Source organism: Candoia aspera, chromosome 13 (assembly GCF_035149785.1).
Source record: "Candoia aspera isolate rCanAsp1 chromosome 13, rCanAsp1.hap2, whole genome shotgun sequence".
Lineage (NCBI taxonomy): Eukaryota > Metazoa > Chordata > Lepidosauria > Squamata > Boidae > Candoia > Candoia aspera.
Genome location: NC_086165.1, coordinates 10,545,661 through 10,568,823, shown reverse-complemented (window position 1 = coordinate 10,568,823; position 23,163 = coordinate 10,545,661). Strand labels below are relative to the sequence as shown.

Below are 23,163 nucleotides of genomic sequence, written 5' to 3'. Positions count from 1 at the left end.
AACCATAAATGCTATCAAACTGGAACGGAAAGACTCACATTCAACTTAGGTCTAATCTTTCTAGCTGCCTTTCTGTAATACTTTCAAACAGAGGTAGATATGTAATGTCAACCATGGAACTCAAGAATCTGGTAAGTATCATGAAGCTTTGTATATTCTTGGAGTGAAGATAAAAATCAGGGAGAGAGTCCAGATGTTGTTCAAAAAGCCAGCTGGAAGACCCGTTTCACTGATGAGAAAACAGAAGTCATCTATGTGGGCTAAGGGCCAATTGACACACATTATTTCAGGAAGCACCTAACATATTCAAAGACTGCAGGGCTTTAATACTGCCTTCAGTGGGATTTACATTTATACGAACCTGTATAACCTTTGCTTTCTGTGGGATCTAAATGCAGTTGCTATACTTTGGACTTGACCAGAAGTACATTCTCAGTGCCAGAGCTGCTAACATAGGCACAGTGGTACTCACTGATGGAGGATCCTGCAGAGAAAACATGATGCACTGCCCACCAGTGACTTCAGTGTCCTGGCTTAAGATAGATGACAAAGTTATCATGCTATGTCACACTACACACCATCTACAGACTCCACTTATCTTCAGTGGGAACCAGGTAAGGCAGTACCAATTGCTACTACCCAAGGCAAGGTTCAAGAACTCTCTGAAACAAACAGCTATAGCTCAGAGGAGGAAAAGAAGGCAGAATCAATCCCTTAGCATCTCCACTGGCTATCTTACTGCTCATCCCAGGGAGATGCTGTCGTCTTTCAACTCTGGGGAGGAGGATGGATTTTGGATTTGTCCAATGGCCCAAAGACCTTGAAGAACATTTTCACTAATTGCCCAAAGGAGCAAGAGACAACAGAGAGGACTGGTTATTTAATGTAACTAACATAGAACCTGATGGGATGCAACTACTGGAAAGACTCTCCAGGTTGCATCCATGTTTGCAACACAGTCCTAAGCAATAATATGGTTTAATGTATGACTTAGTATATTGTTAAAATCCAGTCATTGTGGTTTGTAAACTATGATTTATGACTTAGCATGGCATGAGCCCACCAACTGTAGCATATTCGAACATAATAAAAGAAGCCTGTCTTATTGCTATCCGTGTACCTTGTTCATTCCTGGGATAACTTGTATATAGAGTTGCTCTCCTTGGTCCTGAAAAGTTGAGCCTGTTGGGCATACTGACACCCATAACAGCTATTAAGGGCCTGGATGTCCTGTACTTCTTCTTGCTTGAGCTGTCATGGGCCTAGATGACTAAAGCCATGATGGAACAAGGCTATTCAATGTGGGTGTGACAGGAAAAGGTCCTTCCTCCCCTGCCTTCACTGATGGCATTCTTCTGTGTGGGCATGTAATAAGACAATGTAAAGACAGGTTAATTTTGTAAATAAGGCTGCAACCTTATCATTGTCTAATAAACTCAAACATATGAGGCTTGCTTCTGTATAAATATTCACAGTATCCACCTGGATATGTATATCAAAGAGTATCTGGCAAAACAAGGGAAGCAGTCTCTCAAATGCAGACCATATAGCCCTAGTTGCCTGTGCATAATGTGGGAATAAACCCTTAGGGTGAACTATCTCCTGTCCTGCCATGAGGATGGGGGGGGGGGCAAGTGGGGAGGAAGGGTCTGGTTCAAGGCACAGCAACTCATGCATCTACTTCGATTTTTTAAGGAGCCAGAGGAAACTAACCTCTTCATCTTATGTTTCATGCATTCACATTGAATGGTGGCCTGTGCTTCCGACAGGCCTCCTCCTAATCGAAATAAGACTTCAAGGTGCCACGACGACGTATGTCACAGGTCCAGCAGTGGAAGCCTCCTCCCAAGGAATTGGCATGGCGGATATTCACTTTGATTGTTGAAATGCCTGCCAGCAAAAAGAGAGAAGGTTTCTTGAAGGCATTTTCTTCCATATGGGATTAATGAGGAGTCACATGTAGGTATCCACTGCCAAAGCAATAGGCTTTCTATATATAATATTGCATCTAAGCCTTAGTTAGAAGGCTCTATGAAGGTCTCAAATACCATGGCTCAAACGTCTGTCCAACCAGGAAGAGGAACCTTACAGCCTCTTCTTTCTTGAAGGGCTAAACAGAAAGAAAGATGAACTGGCATCTCCTTTGGGGAGGTCTCACATATCTTTAAAACATGAATGACAACTGGCCTTCACTTAGTCCTGAAGACAGTTCAAGGTGGAGGCAGAGATCTTCAAGGTTAGGAGGCCAGGCATATCTCAAGACCTCCAATGGCCCAATCAGGCCCAGAAGCTCAACATCTTGTGCCTACAGCAGCTTTTCCTGACTTGGCCTTCAGAGATGTTGAACATCCAAGTCCCATTATTCCAACCTGCTCTCTGGATCTATGGGAGACTCACACTTCTGTGGGTCACTGAGTTGGAGAAACCTGGATTAGATTATCCTTAGGAGAACGTGTGCTCTACAGGCTATACACAAACTCTGAAAATAACTGTCCCATGAAATTTTGGCCCACGTACATAAATTGGTCTTACCTAGGCGTTCGAAGAGCTGCTGGATCGGGGTTTCATTGGCATCTACCATGACACGTTTCTCATCCAGCATCAGGACATTCATGGAAAGCCATTTAGAGGACATCCACAGTGGATGGTCTAGAGATAAAAACATTAGCACTCATGGATGCCCCACCATGCAAACACCACAATAGGACATTTGCTTCCCAAGTCATGCCTTCCATATGGAAACAAAGCCAAACCTACTATCAGGGATGAGAGGAAGCGGTGGGTGAATGATTGTCCAGCCTGCCTTCTTGAAGAGATCAATCTAAGAGAGAAAGAAAAACAGAGAATTTCACCTTGGAAATCATTGTTTTCTGTGTGTTCTCCAGCTGTGCACTTCCACTAAGTCTGTTAGCTTCTCCGTCATTATATAAAATGATTGATGTATCATCTGTTTAATCTGCCCAGCAACCAAGAATGGGACCAAAATGGAAGAAGATTTTCTTCCAGTGCCAATTTCACCTTTGCATCTCGTTGGGCTCTACGTTCTTCTTTGCAGCAAAGTCTGATTTGGTGTGTGCATGTGTGTTTTTAAATGTTCTTATATTCCTTTTTCATTCATATTTTAAGGGGAACTGCTGTGTTTAGCTTTCATCTACATCTGTTGACACTTTTTTTTAAGCTGCAACAAGCGTGGGAAATTGTTGAAGTAGTAGCTACAGTCAGCCTTTTACTTGCATTTAAGTAGAGATAAGAAGGCTGGAAAAAAGGGTTGGATTTGCACAACATGCGAACCCATAAATTATGGCTAGCAAGACATGCTATGCCAAAAAAAAAAAAAACCCACCACAAATTATTCCATTGGAATAATTTCACACATCATGCCAGAAAGATTTTTTTAAAAAATTGGCTTAGCTGCTGTGGTTTTTAATCTATATTCCTATCATTTGGTGTGTCGTGGGAACACAGCCAAGGTTGTCCAGCACAAAAAACAACATACACCAACTTATTCCTCAAATGTGGAACAGCAGCATCTGGGATAATAGTCCTTCTATACTTCTCAGCTCCTCAAACATGTTGGAAAGCACTCCCACACCCAAACTCTCTACACAGAGATAGTTGGCATCTCTAAGAAGGCGATTTATGGCTCAGCTGTTTTCCAGAAGTGTTTTTATTTGATTTCTATCCCTGCTTTCCTTCAAGCCCCAAGGTGTTCCACACTACAGGTGGTCCTCACTTAATGACTATTTATTTAATGATGGTTCAGACTTACGACGGTGTTGAAAAAACCAACTTACAACCGGTGCTTACACTTACGACCGTCGCAGCAGCCCCACAAGTCACATGATCACGATTTGGGTGCTTGGCAACCAGTTCGCATTTATGACCATCGCAGCATCCTGTGGTCATGTGATTGCCATTTTTGACCTTCCCAGACAGCTTCTGGCAAGCAAAATCAATGGGGAACCGCATGGTTCACTTAATGACCACATGGTTCACTTAATGACCACCGCAAAAAAGGTTGTGAAGTCAGGTCAGATTCACTTCATGACTGCTTTGCTTAGCAACTGAAATTTCAGTCTCAATTGTGGTCATTAAGCGAAGACTACCTGTACACTTCTTCCTCCTATTTTTTCCCCATAACAACCGAGAACCCATCCAATTGCCATATTTATGCGATTAAGGCAGTAATGTTTATCACGTCTAGAAGGCACCATATTGCAGAAGAACTGCTGAATATCAGGAGCTTCTTTTGCTTTTGAGGGGAACATTTCAGTGCTAGTGCATAGTTCCCCATTCCTCTGTGAAGCTGCCTTACCTCATTACATGGGCGATCTGGATTAGAAAGCACGATGCCAGGTCCAATGATATTAAAAGTGGCATCGATGTGCATCGGGTTGGGGTCTTTGAATGAAAGAGTATGGACTCTATACTCTGGAGCAAGATGTCTCCTCATCCACTCAATGCCCAAGTAATTTGTAACCTGTGACAATGGAGAAAGGATAGCAAAATGAGTTTGGTTTATATTTTAGCACAAACTTAATCTAATTTCCCTTCATGAACTAAATTAAACTGGAATGCAGTGGTATGCCAACTTTCCCAAATTTTGCAAGTTCAGTCCTGCTATAATGGCACTCCCAGTTCAGTGTCCTGCTTCATTTTTCTGGGTAGCAGTGACTAGCCAATATTTCAGAAAAAAAAGAAACTGGAAACCCCTTACAGATTTTTGCATGAAACAGAAAAAAAAAACACACTGATGACTTGTGGGTTTGGCGATCAGAAAAAAAAATGGAACGAAGTGAACTTTTTCGTCATCACAGAGTAAGAGATAACTTCGTAATTTATTTCTGTTTGTGCAAAAGGAAATTGGAAGCTTCTTCTATTTCTTTTTATCTTTTCTTTCTGCACATTTGTCTCTTTCTGTTCTTCCTCCTTTTCTTTTTTTCTTTATTCTGTATTCGTTTGTGTTAGTTTTTATATTGTCTTTAAAACTTTTAATAAAATTTATATCAAAAGAAAAAAAGATAAGAGAAATTTATTTAGGACTAGCCCTGGAGTAGGAGGCAATTCCTGCTTCTACACCTGTAAACACACAAACCTTTAAACCAAATTAATGTAATTGTGAGGTGTGATGAAAAGAGACTTAGAGGCAAGCATTCGCTGCAGAAGTTTCCCTCTAGTGGTCCATCCTCTCACCAGACCTAAGACATTCACCCTTACATCGAATGTGCAGCAAGCTTTAAACCCATGCATTTACTGTAGGGGCCCAGGAGAGAGCTCAGAGAAACTCCTGAAGACAGATGAAATGTTATTGTTTGATGATATAGGACTCAATGATTTTATCATTACAATATTTATCTATCTATCTATCTATCTATCTATCTATCTATCTATCTATCTATCTTCTGTCCTGCCTTTATTTTTTTTTACAAATAACTCAAGGCGGCAAACATACCTAATACTCCTTCCTCCTCCTATTTTCCCCACAACAACAACCCTGTGAGGTGGGTTGGGCTGGAAGAGAGTGGCTGGCCCAAGGTCGCCCAGCCGGCTTTCACGCCTAAGGCGGAACTAGAACTCTCAGTCTGCTGGTTTCTAGCCCATTGCCTTAACCACTAGACCAAATTACTACAGTGTTTGTTTGTTTGTTTGTTTTATTTATTTATTTATTAAACAAATGTATAAGGCCGCCCAACTCACACACAGTGACTCTGGGCAGTTTACAGAAAAACCATAAAAATACAATAGACAACCCCCAGTGGCAGCAAACACATTCATACCAGCCACTCGATTGGCTCCATATTGGCCTGGGGTCCCCAGGCCCGCTGACAGAACCTCGTCTTCAGGGCCTTCTGGAAACGGACCAAGGAGGGGGGCAGTCTTATCTCTGGGGGAATGATGTTCCAAAGGGAGGAAGCTACCACGGAGAAGGCCCTTTTCCTTGGTCCCACTAAATGGACCTCCCTAACTGAAGGGACTGGCAACGTACCCTGCCTCCCTACTCTGGTGAGCCAGGTAGATATAACTGGGAAAAGGTGGTCCTGTAAATAACCTGGCCCCAATTATTGATTGTATTTATAATTTTTGATATCTTGATAATTTTTCATATTTGGTGGGTTATTATATTGTGAAACATTTGTTGCTTGCAAGCTCCTTCAAGTCAGGTGGTTGAAGGGGCATAAAAGCATGTGTAATAAATAAGTAAATAATTCTTGTCTATCCATATTGGCCCACTGACAACCCTAGCCTAGCCCACAGGTCAGTTGTCCAGGGAAAAGTCCTTGTCCGTGATCCTGATCTCATTCAAGGAAGAACCAGAGAAAATGTAACCAATAACAAGCTGACATGGTTTTTGAGACTTATTCTCCTTTTAGGTGCAGGAAAGAGAGAGACAGACTGCCAAGTTCTACCACCAACACAACTTTAATTTGTAGGTGATGCAAATTAAAATGGAGAAATCAGAACTATAAGTACTTTAACTAAAGCAGAGGGAGGTTTTATAGAGATTTTGTTTTTATTTATACTTGTGTTTTCACACCTTTCTTTTTGACGAACTTGTTAACACACTTTAAAAAAAAAGAAAAGAAAAAGTAACTGTAGAAAAGCCACTACGCTAATAGATATATAAAGGAAAACCAAGGGGGAATCTCAATTGACTCACCTGGCTTCTTTGCACAAAGATATCTCTTCCAGCTCTTATGAAGTCAGCAGCGTCAAAACACGGTTCAAATTCAGTGGTGACGAATTTCCCCTGGGCAGCCAACTTATGCCGGTCTTCCACTGTGCGGATGGGGTAATCCTAATTAAGACAGATACAGCACATAATCCCTTGGATCCAGCGGAGGCAAAAAAATACAGCCTTAGGGACTTAACAAGGAAACTGAAGTGCACAGAGGAAAAATGAGAGGGATTTTTGTCCCGATATTCTCATGAAGAGAAGTGAACTGGTCCTTGGCTTCTAGAAATCATAATTCAGTCACGACCTTCCTACTGCTAGACACCAGTGGCAGACCTCAACTTTGCTCCCCCCATCTCTAAAATGGGAACATCAGGTCCCATTTGTGGAGAATAACTTTCCTCCTTTCCACACTGAGCCAGAAGCAGAAAGCACTTGTTTTTTTCAAAAGGAGAACTGTGCCTGCACCCCCAAATGTTTTGCTGGGCAGCACAAGACTTTTGGACACAAGAGAGCAATTCTAGATATATTTATGCAGAGATTAAATCCCACTAAGTTAAGTGGGGCTGCAGGCTCAACTGGCAGCCTAAGTTTGCAAAGCAATTCCTCCATTCATTTCTTGGTAATTAATAATAGACACCCAGAACTCATAGTCCCCCCCCCACTTGAGTTTTGCCCTCAGCATCCACCCAGAAAACCCTGAGTAACTCAAAAGCATGCTTACTGCTTCGTAATATTTCAAGCTTGTCCTACCAATTACTAGCACTGCTTTAGGATTTTTACTATAAAAAAGGCTAACCCAGGACCATCGGCTGGGGGAAAAAAACCTCAGAAGTAGAACCATGACCCATCATTAGTGTTATGAATACTGCTTTTCCAGAGCAATAGCAGAGGAACCACTTACACACTTGTGCTGTAAGTGCCTATATGTCAAGGATGAAGACAGTGGGATTTACTTGAGATGTTGCCTTCCAGTTTGAAAGTTCCACATCGAAGGCAACTCTTCTCGTCTTCCCCTTTCAGCACTGTGGGACCATGGTTCAAGCAGGCCACCAGTCTAAGTTTGCATAGTGCCCCTGATATTGAATATATGGAGGCCTAGGAAGATCATCCAAGCTTGGTATAGTACTGTCTTCCTTCAGAATACAGGTAGTCCCGGGTTTAAGAACGCCCTGGGTTAAGGATGACCCCTAGTTAAGAATGGAGCCTACTGTAGCAAAATTTGAGTTAAATACACAATGATTCAAGTTAAATACACAATGGTTCAAGTTTATTATGCACTACTACTTATACAGTATTATACAATAATACTGTTCTGGCTTACAAACACATTTGACGTAAGGACAGACCTTGGGAATGGAAGTTGTTCTTAACCTGGGAACTACCTGTATCATCCAGGGAAAGAGCAGTGGACCCAGGAGACCACTTTCTCCTACACTGCTCCTAAACTGCTACAACTGATCATTTGAGGCCCCAACGATTCCTATTCCTCAACACTCCCCCCATGTCTCTCAGTTCCACATCCCCAGTTACTGCTGACACACAGGCAGTAGCATTTGTGAACTTCAGGTATGACTAGAGGGGGACTTTATCAGTCCAGGAGAGATGCTGGTCAAGCTCTTCATTTTGGGGAACCAAAAGAACGCTACCTGGTCATAAAGTTCATCCGACATTGTGGGCTTTGGCGCTGTGGTCCATTTGGCCCCCTGGCGAAAATACTCTTTAATGACTGGGCGATATGCTCGGTACTCAAAGAAACGGGCTCGCCACGCCATTGGAGCTTCAATGATTTCATTCCCAATTACAAGTAAAATGTCTCTCGGCATTGCTGCATACATGCCTGCCAGGGAAATCAACACACACACACCTGTGAATTCCACTCACTGTGCCTTAGCTTGGTTGTGCATAATGTACATAGCTGATATGCAGCTGCAAAATTCAAAGTTTCCAGCACGACTGCTCTTTTTATGATGCAAATTAAATTAAAATATAGCAAGGAGAATTAAAAACCCAATAAATTATTTTTTCAGTTATAAAACAAAACAGATCACCATCAGCTATCCACATACAGTGTGTGCTTTAGAATAGAAAGTGCAACAGTTTGCATGCTCACCCACACAGGTATGTGCATTAAATTAATCTACTAGAGAAACCATTAATTTAGCAAGTAACTTGGTCCCCGAAGAACTATGTGAGAAGTCTGATAGAGCTCTGTTTTCAGATCCCTTCATTGTTCTCTAATATTTCCAAAATGTATGTCTGTTTTTCATTGTTGTTGTTTATTCATTCAGTCGCTTCCGACTCTTCATGACTTCATGGACCAGCCCACGCCAGAACTTCCTGTCAGTCGTCAACACCCCCAGCTCCCCCAGGGACGAGTCCGTCACCTCTAGAAAATCATCCATCCACCTTGCCCTTGGTCGGCCCCTCTTCCTTTTGCCCTCCACTCTCCCTAGCATCAGCACCTTCTCCAGGGTGTCCTGTCTTCTCATTATGTGGCCAAAGTATTTCAGTTTTGCCTTGAATATCATTCCCTCAAGTGAGCAGTCTGGCTTTATTTCCTGGAGGATGGACTGGTTTGATCTTCTTGCAGTCCAAGGCACTCTCAGAATTTTCCTCCAACACCACAGTTCAAAAGCATCGATCTTCCTTCTCTCAGCCTTCCTTATGGTCCAGCCCTCACAGCCATATGTTACTACGAGGAACACCATTGCTTTAACTATGCAGACCTTTGTTGTCAGTGTGATGTCTCTGCTCTTAACTATTTTATTGAGATTGGTCATTGCTCTTCTTCCAAGGATTAAGCGTCTTCTGATTTCCTGACTGCAGTCAGCATCTGCAGTAATCTTTGCACCTAGGAATACAAAGTCTTTCACTGCTTCTACATTTTCTCCCTCTATTTGCCAGTTATCAATCAAGCTGGTTGCCATAATCTTGGTTTTTTTGAGGTTTAGCTGCAAACCAGCTTTTGCACTTTCTTCTTTCACCTTCATCATAAGGCTCCTCAGTTCCTCTTCGCTTTCAGCCATCAAAGTGGTATCATCTGCATATCTGAGATTGTTAATGTTTCTTCCAGCAATTTTAACCCCAGCCTTGGATTCCTCGAGCCCAGCATGTCGCATGATGTGTTCTGCGTACAAGTTGAATAGGTAGGGTGAGAGTATACAGCCCTGCCGTACTCCTTTCCCAATCTTAAACCAGTCCGTTGTTCCGTGGTCTGTTCTTACTGTTGCTACTTGGTCGTTATACAGATTCTTCAGGAGGCAGACAAGATGACTTGGTATCCCCATACCGCTAAGAACTTGCCACAATTTGTTATGGTCCACACAGTCAAAGGCTTTAGAATAGTCAATAAAACAGAAATAGACGTTTTTCTGAAATTCCCTGGCTTTTTCCATTATCCAGCAGATATTGGGAATTTGGTCCCTAGTTCCTCTGCCTTTTCTAAACCCAGCCTGTACATCTGGCAATTCTCACTCCATGAATTGCTGAAGTCTACCTTGCAGGATCTTGAGCATTACCTTACTGGCATGTGAAATGAGTGCCACTGTTCGATAGTTTGAACAGTCTTTAGTGTTTCCCTTTTTTGGTATGGGGATATAAGTTGATTTTTTCCAATCTGACGGCCATTCCTGTGTTTTCCAAATTTGCTGGCATATAGCATGCATTACCTTGACAGCATCATCTTGCAAGATTTTGAACAGTTCAGCTGGATGCCGTCATCTCCTGCTGCCTTGTTATTAGCAATGCTTCTTAAGGCCCATTCAACCTCACTCTTCAGGATGTCTGGCTCTAGCTCATTGACCACACCGTCAAAGCTCTCCCCGATATTGTTATCCTTCCTATACAGGTCTTCCGTATATTCTTGCCACCTTTTCTTGATCTCTTCTTCTTCTGTTAGGTCCTTGCCATCTTTGTTTTTGATCATACCCATTTTTGCCTGGAATTTACCTCCAATGTTTCTAATTTTCTGGAAGAGGTCTCTTGTCCTTCCTATTCCATTGTCTTCTTCCACTTCCACACATTGCTAGTTTAAAAATAATTCCTTATCTCTTCTGGCTAACTTCTGGAATTTTGCATTTAATTGGGCATATTTCCCCCTATCACTGTTGCCTTTTGCTTTCCTTCTTTCTTGGGCTACTTCTAGTGTCTCAGCAGACAGCCATTTTGCCTTCTTGGTTTTCTCTTTCTTTGGGATGTATTTTGTTGCCGCCTCCTGAACAATGTTGCGAACTTCTGTCCGTAGTTCTTCCGGGACCCTATCTACTAAGTCCAGTCCCTTAAATCTATTCTTCACCTCCACTGCATATTCCTTAGGGATATTAGTGAGCTCATATCTAGCTGATTTGTGGGTCTTCCCTAATCTCTTTAGTCTGATCCTAAATTGTGCAATAAGCAGTTTGTGACCTGAACTACAGTCAGCTCCAGGTCTTGTTTTTACCGACTGTATAGATGTCTGCCACCTTTGGCTGCAAAGGATGTAGTCAATCTGATTTCGGTGTTGTCCATCTGGTGAAGTCCATGTATAAAGCCGTCTCTTAGGTTGCTGGAAGAGAGTGTTCGTTATGCAGAGTGAGTTGTCTTGGAAAATTCTATCAGCCTATGTCCTGCTTCATTTTGTTCTCCCAGGCCATGCTTACCTGTAATTCCAGGTGTCATTTGACTGCCCACCTTAGCATTCCAGTCTCCTGTGATGAAAATAACATCTCTTTTAGGCGTGTTGTCCAGTAGGTGCTGCAGATCCTCATAGAACTGCTCTACTTCAGCTTCTTCAGCATCTGTGGTTGGGGCGTATATTTGGATCACTGTGATGTTAGATGGCTTGCCCTGAATTCGAACTGAGGTCATTCTATCATTTTTTGGATTGTATCCAAGCACTGCTTTAGCCACTTTACTATTAATTATGAAGGCTACTCCATTTCTTCTGTGGTCCTCTTGTCCACAGTAGTAGATCTGGTGGTCATCTGATGTGAAGTGGCCCATTCCAGTCCATTTCAGTTCACTGATGCCCAAAATGTCTATCTTTAATCTTGACATCTCACCAATAACCACATCCAATTTGCCCTGGCTGATAGATCTTACATTCCAGGTTCCAATGGCGTGTTGATCCTTAGAACATCGGATTCACCATTCACCACCAGCACCGTCGGCCACTAGCTGTCCTTTCGGCTTTGAGCTAGCTGCGTCATCACGTCTGGGGCTAGTTGAACTCATCCTCTGTTCCTCCCCAGTAGCATTTTGACCATCTTCTGACCTGGGGGTCTCATCTTCCGATGGTATACTGACATATCTCTGGTTGGACTGATCCATTTAGTTTTCACAGCAAGAATACTGGGGTGGGTTGCCATTACCTTCCCCAGGGATCGCATTTAGTCTGACCTCTCTGTCATGACCTTCCCGTCTCGGGTGGCCCTTCACGGTTTAGCTCATGGCATCATTGAGGTGCTCAAGCTCCAGCACCACGACAAGGTAACGATCCTTTGCTGAAGCTGTTTTTCATTAACTCCATAATAATTGTAAATAAACCATAAGATAGTTTATTTTTTCATTTATTTTAAAATTTAATGCCGCTTGGCCTTCCCGTTTTCTTGCCTGTAGTACTCTAACATTCCTCATTGCCAATATTTTTCCTTACATGCTACACTTCCCTTCCTGTTTCTGTTTTTAAAAAACAATGACTTTTTAAATAGGAAAAATTGTGTTTCATGAATATTTTGCGTGGCTTCGGGGCCCAGCATTTTAAAAAGGGGATAAGGTGCCAATATAATCAATAAGTAGGTAGATTACAGAAAGTGTGCAGATGGAAAGTACTAAAATTAATGGAAAGCTATTCAGTAAGAAGTACCAGTGGATTCAAAGTCAGGTGTTTTATATTTGGTTGACCAGTTGAGAGCTTCGGGCCTCTTCACAGTCACCCCTTCCATTTTCAAAATATTGCACATTTCTTCAATCTCAGCGATGGCTTTCTTGACATGATCTTCAGGAAAACTCTGGCCTCCATACTTCTGATAAAACTCCCAGTACTTCTCATAGGTATTAGCCTGGGGAATCAACAAAAAAGAAAAAAAAAGGCCAAAATAATTTACAGACAATTGCACAGAATGGTTTTCTAGTCATGTGCTAATAGATGAAAAATGCATTTCATACCAACTGTTCTTTCAGAGAGGAATCGTTTGACTCCTGCCAAGCAGGGGAAATTCCACATCACACTATGTCATGGTTTGTTGAATAAATCACTACTGAGTTTACAAACATTAAACTGACAGCTATGGTTTAGATACCACAATCATGAGGGTCATCCAACATGTTAAGCCACAATTAGCACATTACACTGGGGGCTCACCTTGTGTGTAAACCAGGTGTCAGATTAGGTTGAAGGCTTAAACATGAGAAGAAAGAAGAAGAAAATACATTGAAAACAAATCTATAAGCTCATGCAGCCTTCCCAAGTTGATGCTGTTGTTGCATCACAGCACAAAACCCATCACCACCATATTGGCTGGAGCGATGGGTACTGTTCTTCTACACTTCCTCCCTGCAGTGAGGGAAGAGGGGGCTTTAATAGAACATGCACGCAAAGATATCCTGCAGAACCCAAACTAATGCTGGACAAATCCATCTCTATGTTGTGCATTTTAAAGGTCTGAAACATGTCACTGAATAAGTTAGGATGACAGGAGGAGGCATCAAGAGAGTGGAAGAACCACTTTGCACACTTGAGCTATGAGTCTATACATGCTTCTCTAGGCAGGATCCATCACCAGGGGATTTAATTTAAGGAACGCCTTCCAGTTTTAAAATTCCACACTGGAGGGATCTCTTCCCGTGTCCCCATTTTGGGACTGTGGGCCCATGGTACAAGCAGGCCACCATTCTAAGTTGCATAATGCCCTGACAGAGTACATATGGGACATTGAGCTTCCGAGCCTAGTATACCTGTCCCCAGAATATGCATCTACAGAGCAGTGGGGCCAGGAGTTAGCCTTTCCCAGAAACTGCTACAACTGGCAGTTGTAAAGGCTGGAGAACAAGCAGTTCCTGCTCCTGAACACTCCTCCCATGGGTCTCAATTCTATGTCCCCAACTGTTGTTGACACTCAGGCTGTAACATTTGAGGTCTTCAGCAGCTGTTATTACCACAGTAGCAGTTTCAGTCATGTGTATGGTTCAAGGGCCAGGACAGATTTTCTACCAACAAGTGATAGTCCTAAAGCTTCAGAGATAAGAGGGTGTCATGTGGACTGGACCCAGACAGCCAGCTCAGCAGTTTACAGGTTGTGTTTTGAGCCATTTGTTTTTGGCTGCTCTACACATCATCTGAGACCATCACTGCATCCAGCTGAGTCTATGTTGGCCACGCTAACCAATATGATGACTTCAGCTTCCACAGTCCATGTCATCTGTGGACTTGGATCCATGAAAGCTCAGACAGTCGTCACCCTGTTGTTTTAAGGTACAACAAACCACTATTGCTTTTGCTGCAAAAAACTGGTATGATTTCCTCGCTAGAAACTCCTAAGATGACTGTCTAAACCTTCCCTTATGTTCTATCTTACGAATAACTCAAAGGCAGAAAGCCCCAGTTTTTCTCTCCTCTTCTACTTCCTTCCATTAAGTCAGAAGAAGAAACCTGGGGAACCCAAATGCTTACATGTCATCTTACATGCTATCTTATTATCCTTTGGGTTCAACTAGCAAAGGCATTGCTCCAATACAGATTTTGGCACTGTTCTTATGACAAACCACACTACCTTTGCTTATAATAGAATTCTATACAAGTGACATGTTTGCATACAGTACTAAGCCAATTTGCAAATGTTCTCTTACTGCTATATATTAGTTAGAGACTCTGTCTTCATAAACATACAACCCAGAGACTGCTGTCCAGGAAGAGAAAACCTGCAAGCATTATTAAAGTTGGATAACTACGGGCCACTATTTGAGGGCAGGTGTGGTGTAGTGGTGAAAGTGTTGGACTAGGAGCGGGGAGACCCAGGTTGTAGTCCACCGTCTGGAGGAGGAGAGCCAACATTCTATAAGGATGCTCTGTCTCAGTGTCTGGAAAAATAGAAAGCTGCATCATTACATTCAACACTTCTTGGAATACAGATGGTGAATACTCACCTTGACCTCAACTGAAAAAGGAGGAACACAGGCATTTTCAGCTCTCCCCACAATGACTTCTTCCAGTGGGTCCCATTCATTGTAGGAGCAGACAGGGCAACTATCAGGACTAGGATCAGGGGCTTTGGAAGTTTCATCAGCAACGGCACAGGGAGAATCGGAGGCCGCTGCAGCTTGGGTGCTCTGAAAAGTTTGCTGCACCCATCCTGTGACGACTCTCCCAAACTTTAATTTAAAAGCAAAAACAACAATCAGAGGAGGAAAATCATAGCAGTGTGACTAGATGGTGCCAGTCATAAGGTTTGGGGTTCTTGGGAAACAATCAGGTGCTCAGGAACCAGAAGACAATCTTGATTTTTTTTCCCTTTTATTTGTAACATAAGCAAGGTAAGGAGCATTTCTTTCAGTAGTGCAGATCTCTTTAAATCAAGCAGCATTTGAACTAAGACATTGTAAGCCATCATGTTGGCCCAGTTTGATTCAATCATACATTACATTAAATCATAACTTGCCTAACCTTATTTTGCTGAGTAAAGCGCAATTAGCTACAATGAGACTAGGAATGAAACCAAAAACCATGGAATACAAATCACAAGGCTTGGGTTTGCACAACACACTCAGCCAGAGGCAAGCAAAACACTTTATAGGTTAGGACAGTGCAGGAGGATGTTTGAACTCAACAGACAGGGCTGGGCTCAGCGTCAAACCCCGGTCACCATCAGCTAATGCAAAGCTCACTTCCCTTTGCAGTCAAGACATGAAGGGCTGCTTGTGCAGGGAGACAGAGGGAAGCACTGACACTAGGGGCAAAACTGTGCCAACTGTCTTCGATCCCCAGATAGTCCTCACTTAACAACCAGTGACAGTTTGGACTTACAACAGTGCTGGAAAAAATGACTTGCGACCGGTCCTCACACTTACAACCATCAAAGCATCCCTGCAGTCACGTGATCATGATTTGGGTGCTTGGCAACTAGTTTGCATTTATGGCCGTCATAGCATCCTGTGATCACCATTTTCAACCTTTCCGGCCAGCTTCTGGCAAGCAAAATCAGTGGGGAACTGTGTGATTTGCTTAACGACCACATGGTTCACTTAATGCCTGTGATGATTCACCTAACCACCATGACAAAAAAGGTCATAAAATTGGGTCAGATTTGCTTAATGACTGCTTTGCTTAGCAACCAAAATTCCCAATTGTGGTTGTTAAGTGAGGACTACCTGTAGCATTTCCTGGCTTGGCTTCCAGGCCAGAACTTTTGTGAAATGGAGGGTAATACTCAGAACCTCGCACCCCTGGTGTTCAATCAAAAACAAAGTTAAAAATGTCTGCTCTAAAATACCTGCTTCACAACCAAAACATCTTCAACAACGTGAACCCATCACTGCTTCAACTTGACAAACACAAAAACGGAAGGCAAACTGAATTGCTGTAGGAAGCTAAGCTGTCTGGTGACCAAGGAGATTCCCAGACACTTCATAAATATCTCCTCTTGAACCACGGCAATCATTGTTAAACTGAAGCTTGGCCACATGCCTATTGGCAGAGTTATCCAGGGGAGGGGACTCAAAAAAGTCAAGATGTCCTTCCCCCTTTTTATATTTGTCACATAATGGATGTGTTAGATTAGTTCTTCAATCACATGTCACAACCACTGTCTTGATTTTTTTTTTAATTGTTCCTGTGATTATTCTGACTCAACCAGAACAGGAAGAGGTCAAAAATAGTGTGAACTTCAACTCCCAGAATTCCCCAGCCAGCAGAGCTATTGCTGAGAAGTCTGGGAATGAAGCACTTTCATTTAGAGAACCCTTGGGTTGTAAAAGATCATTATGGATTCTGGGTTTTATTAATTAGCCCTGTGCATCCCATCAGCCACATCTTTCTCCTGCTGCTACTGATAAATAACACCCAGCTTTGATTTGAAGAGGGCTTTGCCCTGCTTTTGCACCCTACTCATTGCTAATACAAAAGAAAGCTTCTTGCTACAAGACTGGGTTTGCATCTCACCACACTAAGCCATAACATAGCTTATGAGTTAGACTACTGCACTAGGCTTTCCATGGGGCTGCCCTTGAATACATAGAAGCTGCAGCTAATCCAATATATACCAGCTAAACTGCTTACAGGTGGAGATAGGTTGAAGCATGTGATACCTAAGTTGAGGTTGATGTGTTGGTTACCAATAGGCTTCTAGACCAAATTTAATTTTAACCACCAAAGCCTGGCTTGGTCCTCACCCCATGTTGGGTTAGGGGGTGTGGGCCTGGAGGAAACCTTCTCAATGGCAGACCCATTATGGAACACCTTGCCCCCAAGAAGCAGGGAAAGCTATCCAATTTGGGATTTGGATTGCTTTGGGTACAGACAGAAGACCCAGGTTGCTAATTTTTATGTTTATTTTCTTTGCAAACTACCCAGAGACAGGAGAAATTAGGGTAATTGAGACCTGCTGTAATACATAAGGAAATGTCTATGCTTGTTTTGAGCACAGCTGTTATGCTTTGTATATTATGGTTTATACTTAGTGTGCTACACATACCTATCCTTTTGCATTATATTTAGCCAACCATACTTAAACAAACCATAGCTTAGTACAGTCTGAGAACTAGGTGACAAAGGACCACTGAAAGCACAGTGTTGAATCAGCAAGCATAAGCTTCTACATCAACCCAGGACACAGCCATGTTGGGATGTCATTGGCTTCCCTTCAAACATTCCACTGTAATGGGAAGAGTAGATTCAGCTTTTAGCTAAGTTCCTCCACTCACTCCGAGCCCCTTACAGAAGACACTGTGGTTGTTCCACACCAGCTGTCGGGAAAGGCTAGACAGCCAAGCTGCCAAGGAAGCAAGTAAGTCCTCTCTTCTTGCAGAGTGTAAATGATCAGCATTCCCAGCCCAAAATGGGAGGGTATGCATACGTGCTGGGTCAGCAGAAGAGGGGGGGAAAAAGAGGCCCTCCAGAGAAGGCATACTGGAGTAAGGAAATAGAAGACTCAGAAGGACTCAAACTCATTTTTAGAGTTAGCCCATCTCAGGATCCCCTGCCAGGCTGGGTCTAACTTGAAGGCCAGGGACAGCTAGACCTACAGTGATCCAGAGCATGGCTGAAACATCAGGGTGAGGAGGGAGACAGTCTTAACAGGCACAGGAATCCAGTGCAAACTGCACTGATGAAAACATGACATGCATCATGATGTCATGATAATCCCACCCTTTGCATTCGTGTCCCAATACAGAGGTGAAAGTACCTTAATCATGCATTTCCTATGGTGATATCATGATACAGGTAGTCCTCACTTAATTACCACAATTGCGACCAGAATATCAGTTGCTAAGCAAAGTGGTCATTAAGCGAATCTGACCCAATTTTACCACCTTTTTGTGCTGGTCATTAAGCAAGTCACTGCAGTCATTAAGTGAATCCTGCAGTTCCCCATTGATTTTGCTTGCCAGAAGCTGGCAAGGAGGTCAAAAATGGCGATCATGTGACTACAGGACACTGTGACGGTCATAAATGCAAACCGGTTGCCAAGTGCCCAAATCATGATCACATGTCCGCAGGGACGCTGATGGTCGTAAGTGTGAGCACTGGTTGTAAGTTGGTTTTTTTAGCACTGTTGTAAGTCTGAACCATCACTAAACGAATGGTCATTAAGTGAGGCCTACCTGTACACATTTTGTCACTCCCCACCATCCTGACACCTATGTTAATAAAAAGAAGTGGAACAATTCTTGAGATGTAGCCAGTGGTCTTCTGCCAACACCCTGGACAGAAAGCTCCTTACAGATGCAGCGGGTATTGTTCTGGCTCTACGGCTGCAGTTATGTGTAATTCCCATGTCGCTCATGCGTCTCACACGTCATCTACGGAACCAACCTGTCTTCCCCACCTTCCTCCCCACATCCCGACTGAAATCCTACATTGGAGCTACATCTCAGGAAAGCTTCTGCCTTTTAATAAAAACTGTGAGTCAGAAAAGGTGCTTCCAGACTCTTCCTGATTTTTGTCTACCATAGACTGTCACTGTTTGGAGTACAGGTCACAGTCTATCAAAGTTCAAAACACATCATCCAGCTCAGAAACTCCGGAAGCTACACAGGGGCCAGCTTTATTGATCAACAACAGCCGTATCAACCTCTCACATGCTTCTAAATGTTCTGTGGCTGAGTTAACCTATCACGCAAAGTCAAAATGTGTATTTAGTCTGTTCTTGGCTTAGCACATACTGTGAATCCTGCAATGCATGGTTTAGAAATGGTCCCTTATGCTTAGTGTATCATGAATTGGGCCATGCAGTTTATTTGGGGGTTTAAACAAATCAGGGTTTGGAGTGCAGTGGGAATCCAGTCCAAATCCCTGTTTTGCAGCAGAGCTGGCAATTAAGTGCTGTGGGTAAAGAAATCTCCTTTATTTACCTGCCACTAAGAAGAATAACTCCTGTAATCCAATGGGCACTCACAACCAGATCAGAAGTTGCAAATCGAACCTCACTGTTCTTTGACGTACTTAATCACCTGCATTACAGACCTTTGCTGCAACCAGTTTAAGAAAAGTGAAAGACCTTTTACAGTATGGACTTTTTTGCTGAAAATGGAAAAAAGTGAAATGGTGATTTCTGGATTTGATGATTGAAAGAAGACTGAATTATTATAATAAATTATAATAAAAAGGCTGAAGGGATTATTGTAATGTTAAGGAGGGATGATGAGTTTTTTGTAACTGCTGTAAAAAAGGGCGGAAGTTGCTGCTTTAACTATCTTTTCCCCCTTCTTTAACTGTATTCTTTTCTACGCCTTTTCTCTTTTTCTTTCTATATTTCTGTATTTCTCTCTTCGCTATGGAAAAACTTTTAATAAAAATTACTACACTGCGTATATAAAAAAAACCAATTAAGAGAAAAAAGCTGATGGTTTGCAATGGACCAAGGCACATTTTATCTTCCTCCAACCCTCCTAATGCAAAACTTAGACTGAAATGTAGACAAGATCCCCCTTTCCAGAGGTTGTCATTGATCTAGCCCAGATGTCTCAGCCTGGCTGGGGATTCTTGAACTTCCCATTCCCCTTCACCTGCAAGGCACCAGGATGCAGTGGCTTAGTACAGCAGCAAGCACCACCTCTGCAAATTCAGCCCAGTCATAAGGCCAAATGTTATCAACGACAGCCCCTTTCTCTTTTTCACAATCCTGCACTGAAGTCCTAGCCTGGCCCTCACTAGAGATGAAGAGTTGCATGCCAACGGACAAGGAAGGAAGCGGGAGACCAAAGGATGCGGTTTTTCCTCCCTTTCCTCTGCCCTTCCCCTGCCAGGCCATGAACTCGATTTTCCCCAGGGAATCACCTCGAAGGGCTCTTTGCAAAGCAGATGTTTGCTTGTCCTTTTTTATCCTCCCACTCCTGAGTTTGCAGAATGGAAGAGATGATGATGGAATAGATTCGCCCCGCCTGATTCTGAAAAAGCAGATTAATTTAAATGCCAGTTCAAGCAGAGGGCCTTTAAGATGCCCAGCAGCTCCTTTCTTCTGAGGTGGGTTCTTTTTGGGGTGGGGGGTGCCTCCATGTCAGTGTTGACTCCTGGTGACTGCCTAGACTAGCCCCTGCAGTTTTCTTGGCAAGATTTCAGAAGTGGTTTGCCATTGCCTGCTTCCTGGGGCTGAGAGAGAGGGACTGGTCCAAGGTCACCCAGCTGGCTTAGGACAGGACTAGAACTCACCGTCTCCCAGTTTCTAGCCTGGTGCCTTAACCACTACACCATACTGGCTCTCCTTTTGTTTCCAGAGCATGTAAAGAACAACTCTGCTGACACTTCCATCCTTGAGATTAAACTTTGGCACAGTAACACTTACTGCCCCCAGACTTGCCCAGGATAGCAGACAGACCAGGCAGCTAAGTTACATATGTAAATTTAGACTCTGGACTTCAGGGTTTGGGGGGAGAGGTGAGCTCAGTTGCCTTGCAGGACCCTTCCTCCCATGGGACAAATCAAAAGTGAACCTTTATTACAGCCTTTAGGCCAGAGAGCCCATGGAACAGGCCTGATTCGATACCAGTGAACGGTTCCGAGCTCAAGAGCAGGGATTCGTGATAGTTAATTTTCACAACCTTCTTTGTGAAAATTTATTTAAATTTAGCTGCCAAAAAGTGTCACACTTTTGCAAACAAAAATAAAGTTCCTATCTGAATTTTTCCTTCGTATGTTCAGAAAATGCATCCCGGCATTTTTTTTTTTAAATTAAACTTTGCGAATTGATTTGATCAACGGAAAGAAACCCTGAAAGGCAAACTTCGAAAGTTTGCTTTGGGTTTTTTGAAATCCCAGCTTTACTTCGCAGGCACACCCCCAGCACAGCGCAGCTGTCCAAGGCGCCTGGAGAACCCACGGCCTCCCCTTGGAGCCGGATCTCGCCTTCCAGCCCGGACCTCCTCAAAGTCACACTAACACAATTCCCTATGCCCATCTCACTTTGCACACGCCCAGATGCACCCTTCTTTAATGGAGCGTGTTTGCGCGGCGCACCGCCAGCGCAATGGCTGGCTTGGCTTTCTAGGATCACTCCCGCCCCAGAAATAAGTGCTCTTGGTTCCGATCCTCAATGCGCCGCTTCCACTCGGCTCAGACTATCTTAAACCCGGCTTGTTTGCACACAACGCGCTGAATCAGGCCAGGTCAAGCCTCAGCGACAACTGCATTCGCATCACACGCTCGGCTGGCTTAGCTGCAGCCTCGGTTAGCTTTCCGGGGGCTTCTTCCGTCGCGCGAATCCCCACCGAGTTCAAGGAGCTGTGCGAATTCAGAAAGCGGCGGCTTCCTTCGGCCATCAGGTTCAGCGGGTTGTGCGAACGGAGCCAGAGCGCTTCCCCAGCCCCGCGCCTCCGCCGCTTGCGCTCGCCTCCAGCTGCAGGGCCGCTTACCCTCGACCCAATGTAGTGCACGGCTTCGGCCCCCCGGCTGCCTCCGCGCAGGCACCGCACGCGCAGCATCCTCGCTCTTCCCGGCCTGGCTCGGGTCCCCTCCGGAGCAAGCGCGCAGGAGCGCACTCGAGCCCTACCCGCAGGAACGGCGAAAGCCGAGGAAGACCTCCGGGCTGGGCGCTTTTGAGCGCAGCTTTGCGCACGCCCCTTGCGCGGCGCCCATTGGCTGGCTCGGCCGGGACGGAGGGGCGGGGGGGGGGCGAGAGAGGGACCAGGCGAGCTCGAGCCCTAGCTTAGCCAGCAGCGGCTTCTGGCCTTCTTGGGTGGTTTTTATAGCCGAATGAATGGGGAAAGATCCCGGCCGCTGACTTAGAAAAAGGCACGCGGTGGCTCTAGTTCCCAGCTCTCAGCAGGGCCAAGGGATAGATCTAGCCATTGGCTGTATCATATCCCACCAGACTGCATCACCCAAAACAAACCAGAGCCCCGCCGAGGGGTAAAACTGTGCTGTGCAGATGTAGACACCAGGATTGGAACAGACTTGGTGCACCATCCTGCGCCAGGGATAGAGGCTTCTGGGTGGGCAAGCCACAGTTCAGCAACTAAGTGGATGGCACAGTTCCTGGAAAACGTTTCATTACTTTTTTTTAATCTGTTCAATCGTGTCCGATTCTTGGAGACTGCCTGGACAAGTCCCTGCAGTTTTCTTGGCAGGGTTTTTCAGAAGTGGGCTGCCATTGCCTCCTTCCTAGAGCTGAGAGAGTGACCGGCCCAAGGTCACCTGGCTGGCTTCAGGTGGGACTAGAACTCAGGGTCTCTGGTGTCTAGCCTGATGCCTTAACCACCACACCAAACTGGCTCTTATTAAAAAGGCTCCTTGCTGTTAGCAAAGTACTGTAGCTCACCAGGGAGAACATTTCTGACTTGATCCAAATGCAAGCTTTCCATCTGTGGGGTTAATCTTGAAGGAGCAGACACAAGAAGTGGGAGAAACCTGACTTCCCTCTCTTTAGTCAGAAGTGATCGATTCTCTTTCTCTTGCACCCACCTCATTATCCTTTTGGTCTTCTTTCTGCAATACAGACCAAGCTGCTGACGGATAAATTGTCCCTTCCCAGAATACTTGCAAGCCAGCCCTCCAGTTCATCTCATTTTGTCCCATGCTACTTTAAAAAAATATTTATTAAAGTTATTAAAAGCTTCTGCCTTTTACTAACATTTGCTCGTTGGAAATGGTGCGACCAGATTCCAGATTTTTTGCCACCGTAAACTAGCCCACCTTTCCTTCTGTAATGTTTGCAGCGAAAGGGAATCCCTCTTTGTTAGGAATCGTCTCTGATTATTAAGCTCTGCTGGAGATGCTGATGCAGATGCTTCCAGGGACACTGCTATGATCAGCAACCTGTTTCCAAGGCCAGGGGGAAAGAGCTCTGAAGTCTCCCCTTCAG

The 23,163-nt window shown here is 44.0% G+C and overlaps 1 protein-coding gene across 1 annotated transcript; it reads right to left on the bottom strand.

Moving 5' to 3' along the window:
• Positions 1 to 926: 926 nt before the first annotated feature.
• Positions 927 to 21,849, bottom strand: GATM (glycine amidinotransferase). Its single transcript, XM_063314479.1, has 9 exons — positions 21,716 to 21,849; positions 14,798 to 15,022; positions 12,519 to 12,714; positions 8,323 to 8,513; positions 6,659 to 6,796; positions 4,316 to 4,480; positions 2,758 to 2,821; positions 2,533 to 2,649; positions 927 to 1,890 (listed from the first exon to the last, which is right to left on the bottom strand). Exons 1-9 carry the CDS (start codon positions 21,782 to 21,784, stop codon positions 1,778 to 1,780), a joined length of 1,278 nt encoding a protein of 425 aa, XP_063170549.1. The 5' UTR covers positions 21,785 to 21,849; the 3' UTR covers positions 927 to 1,777.
• Positions 21,850 to 23,163: the final 1,314 nt, after the last annotated feature.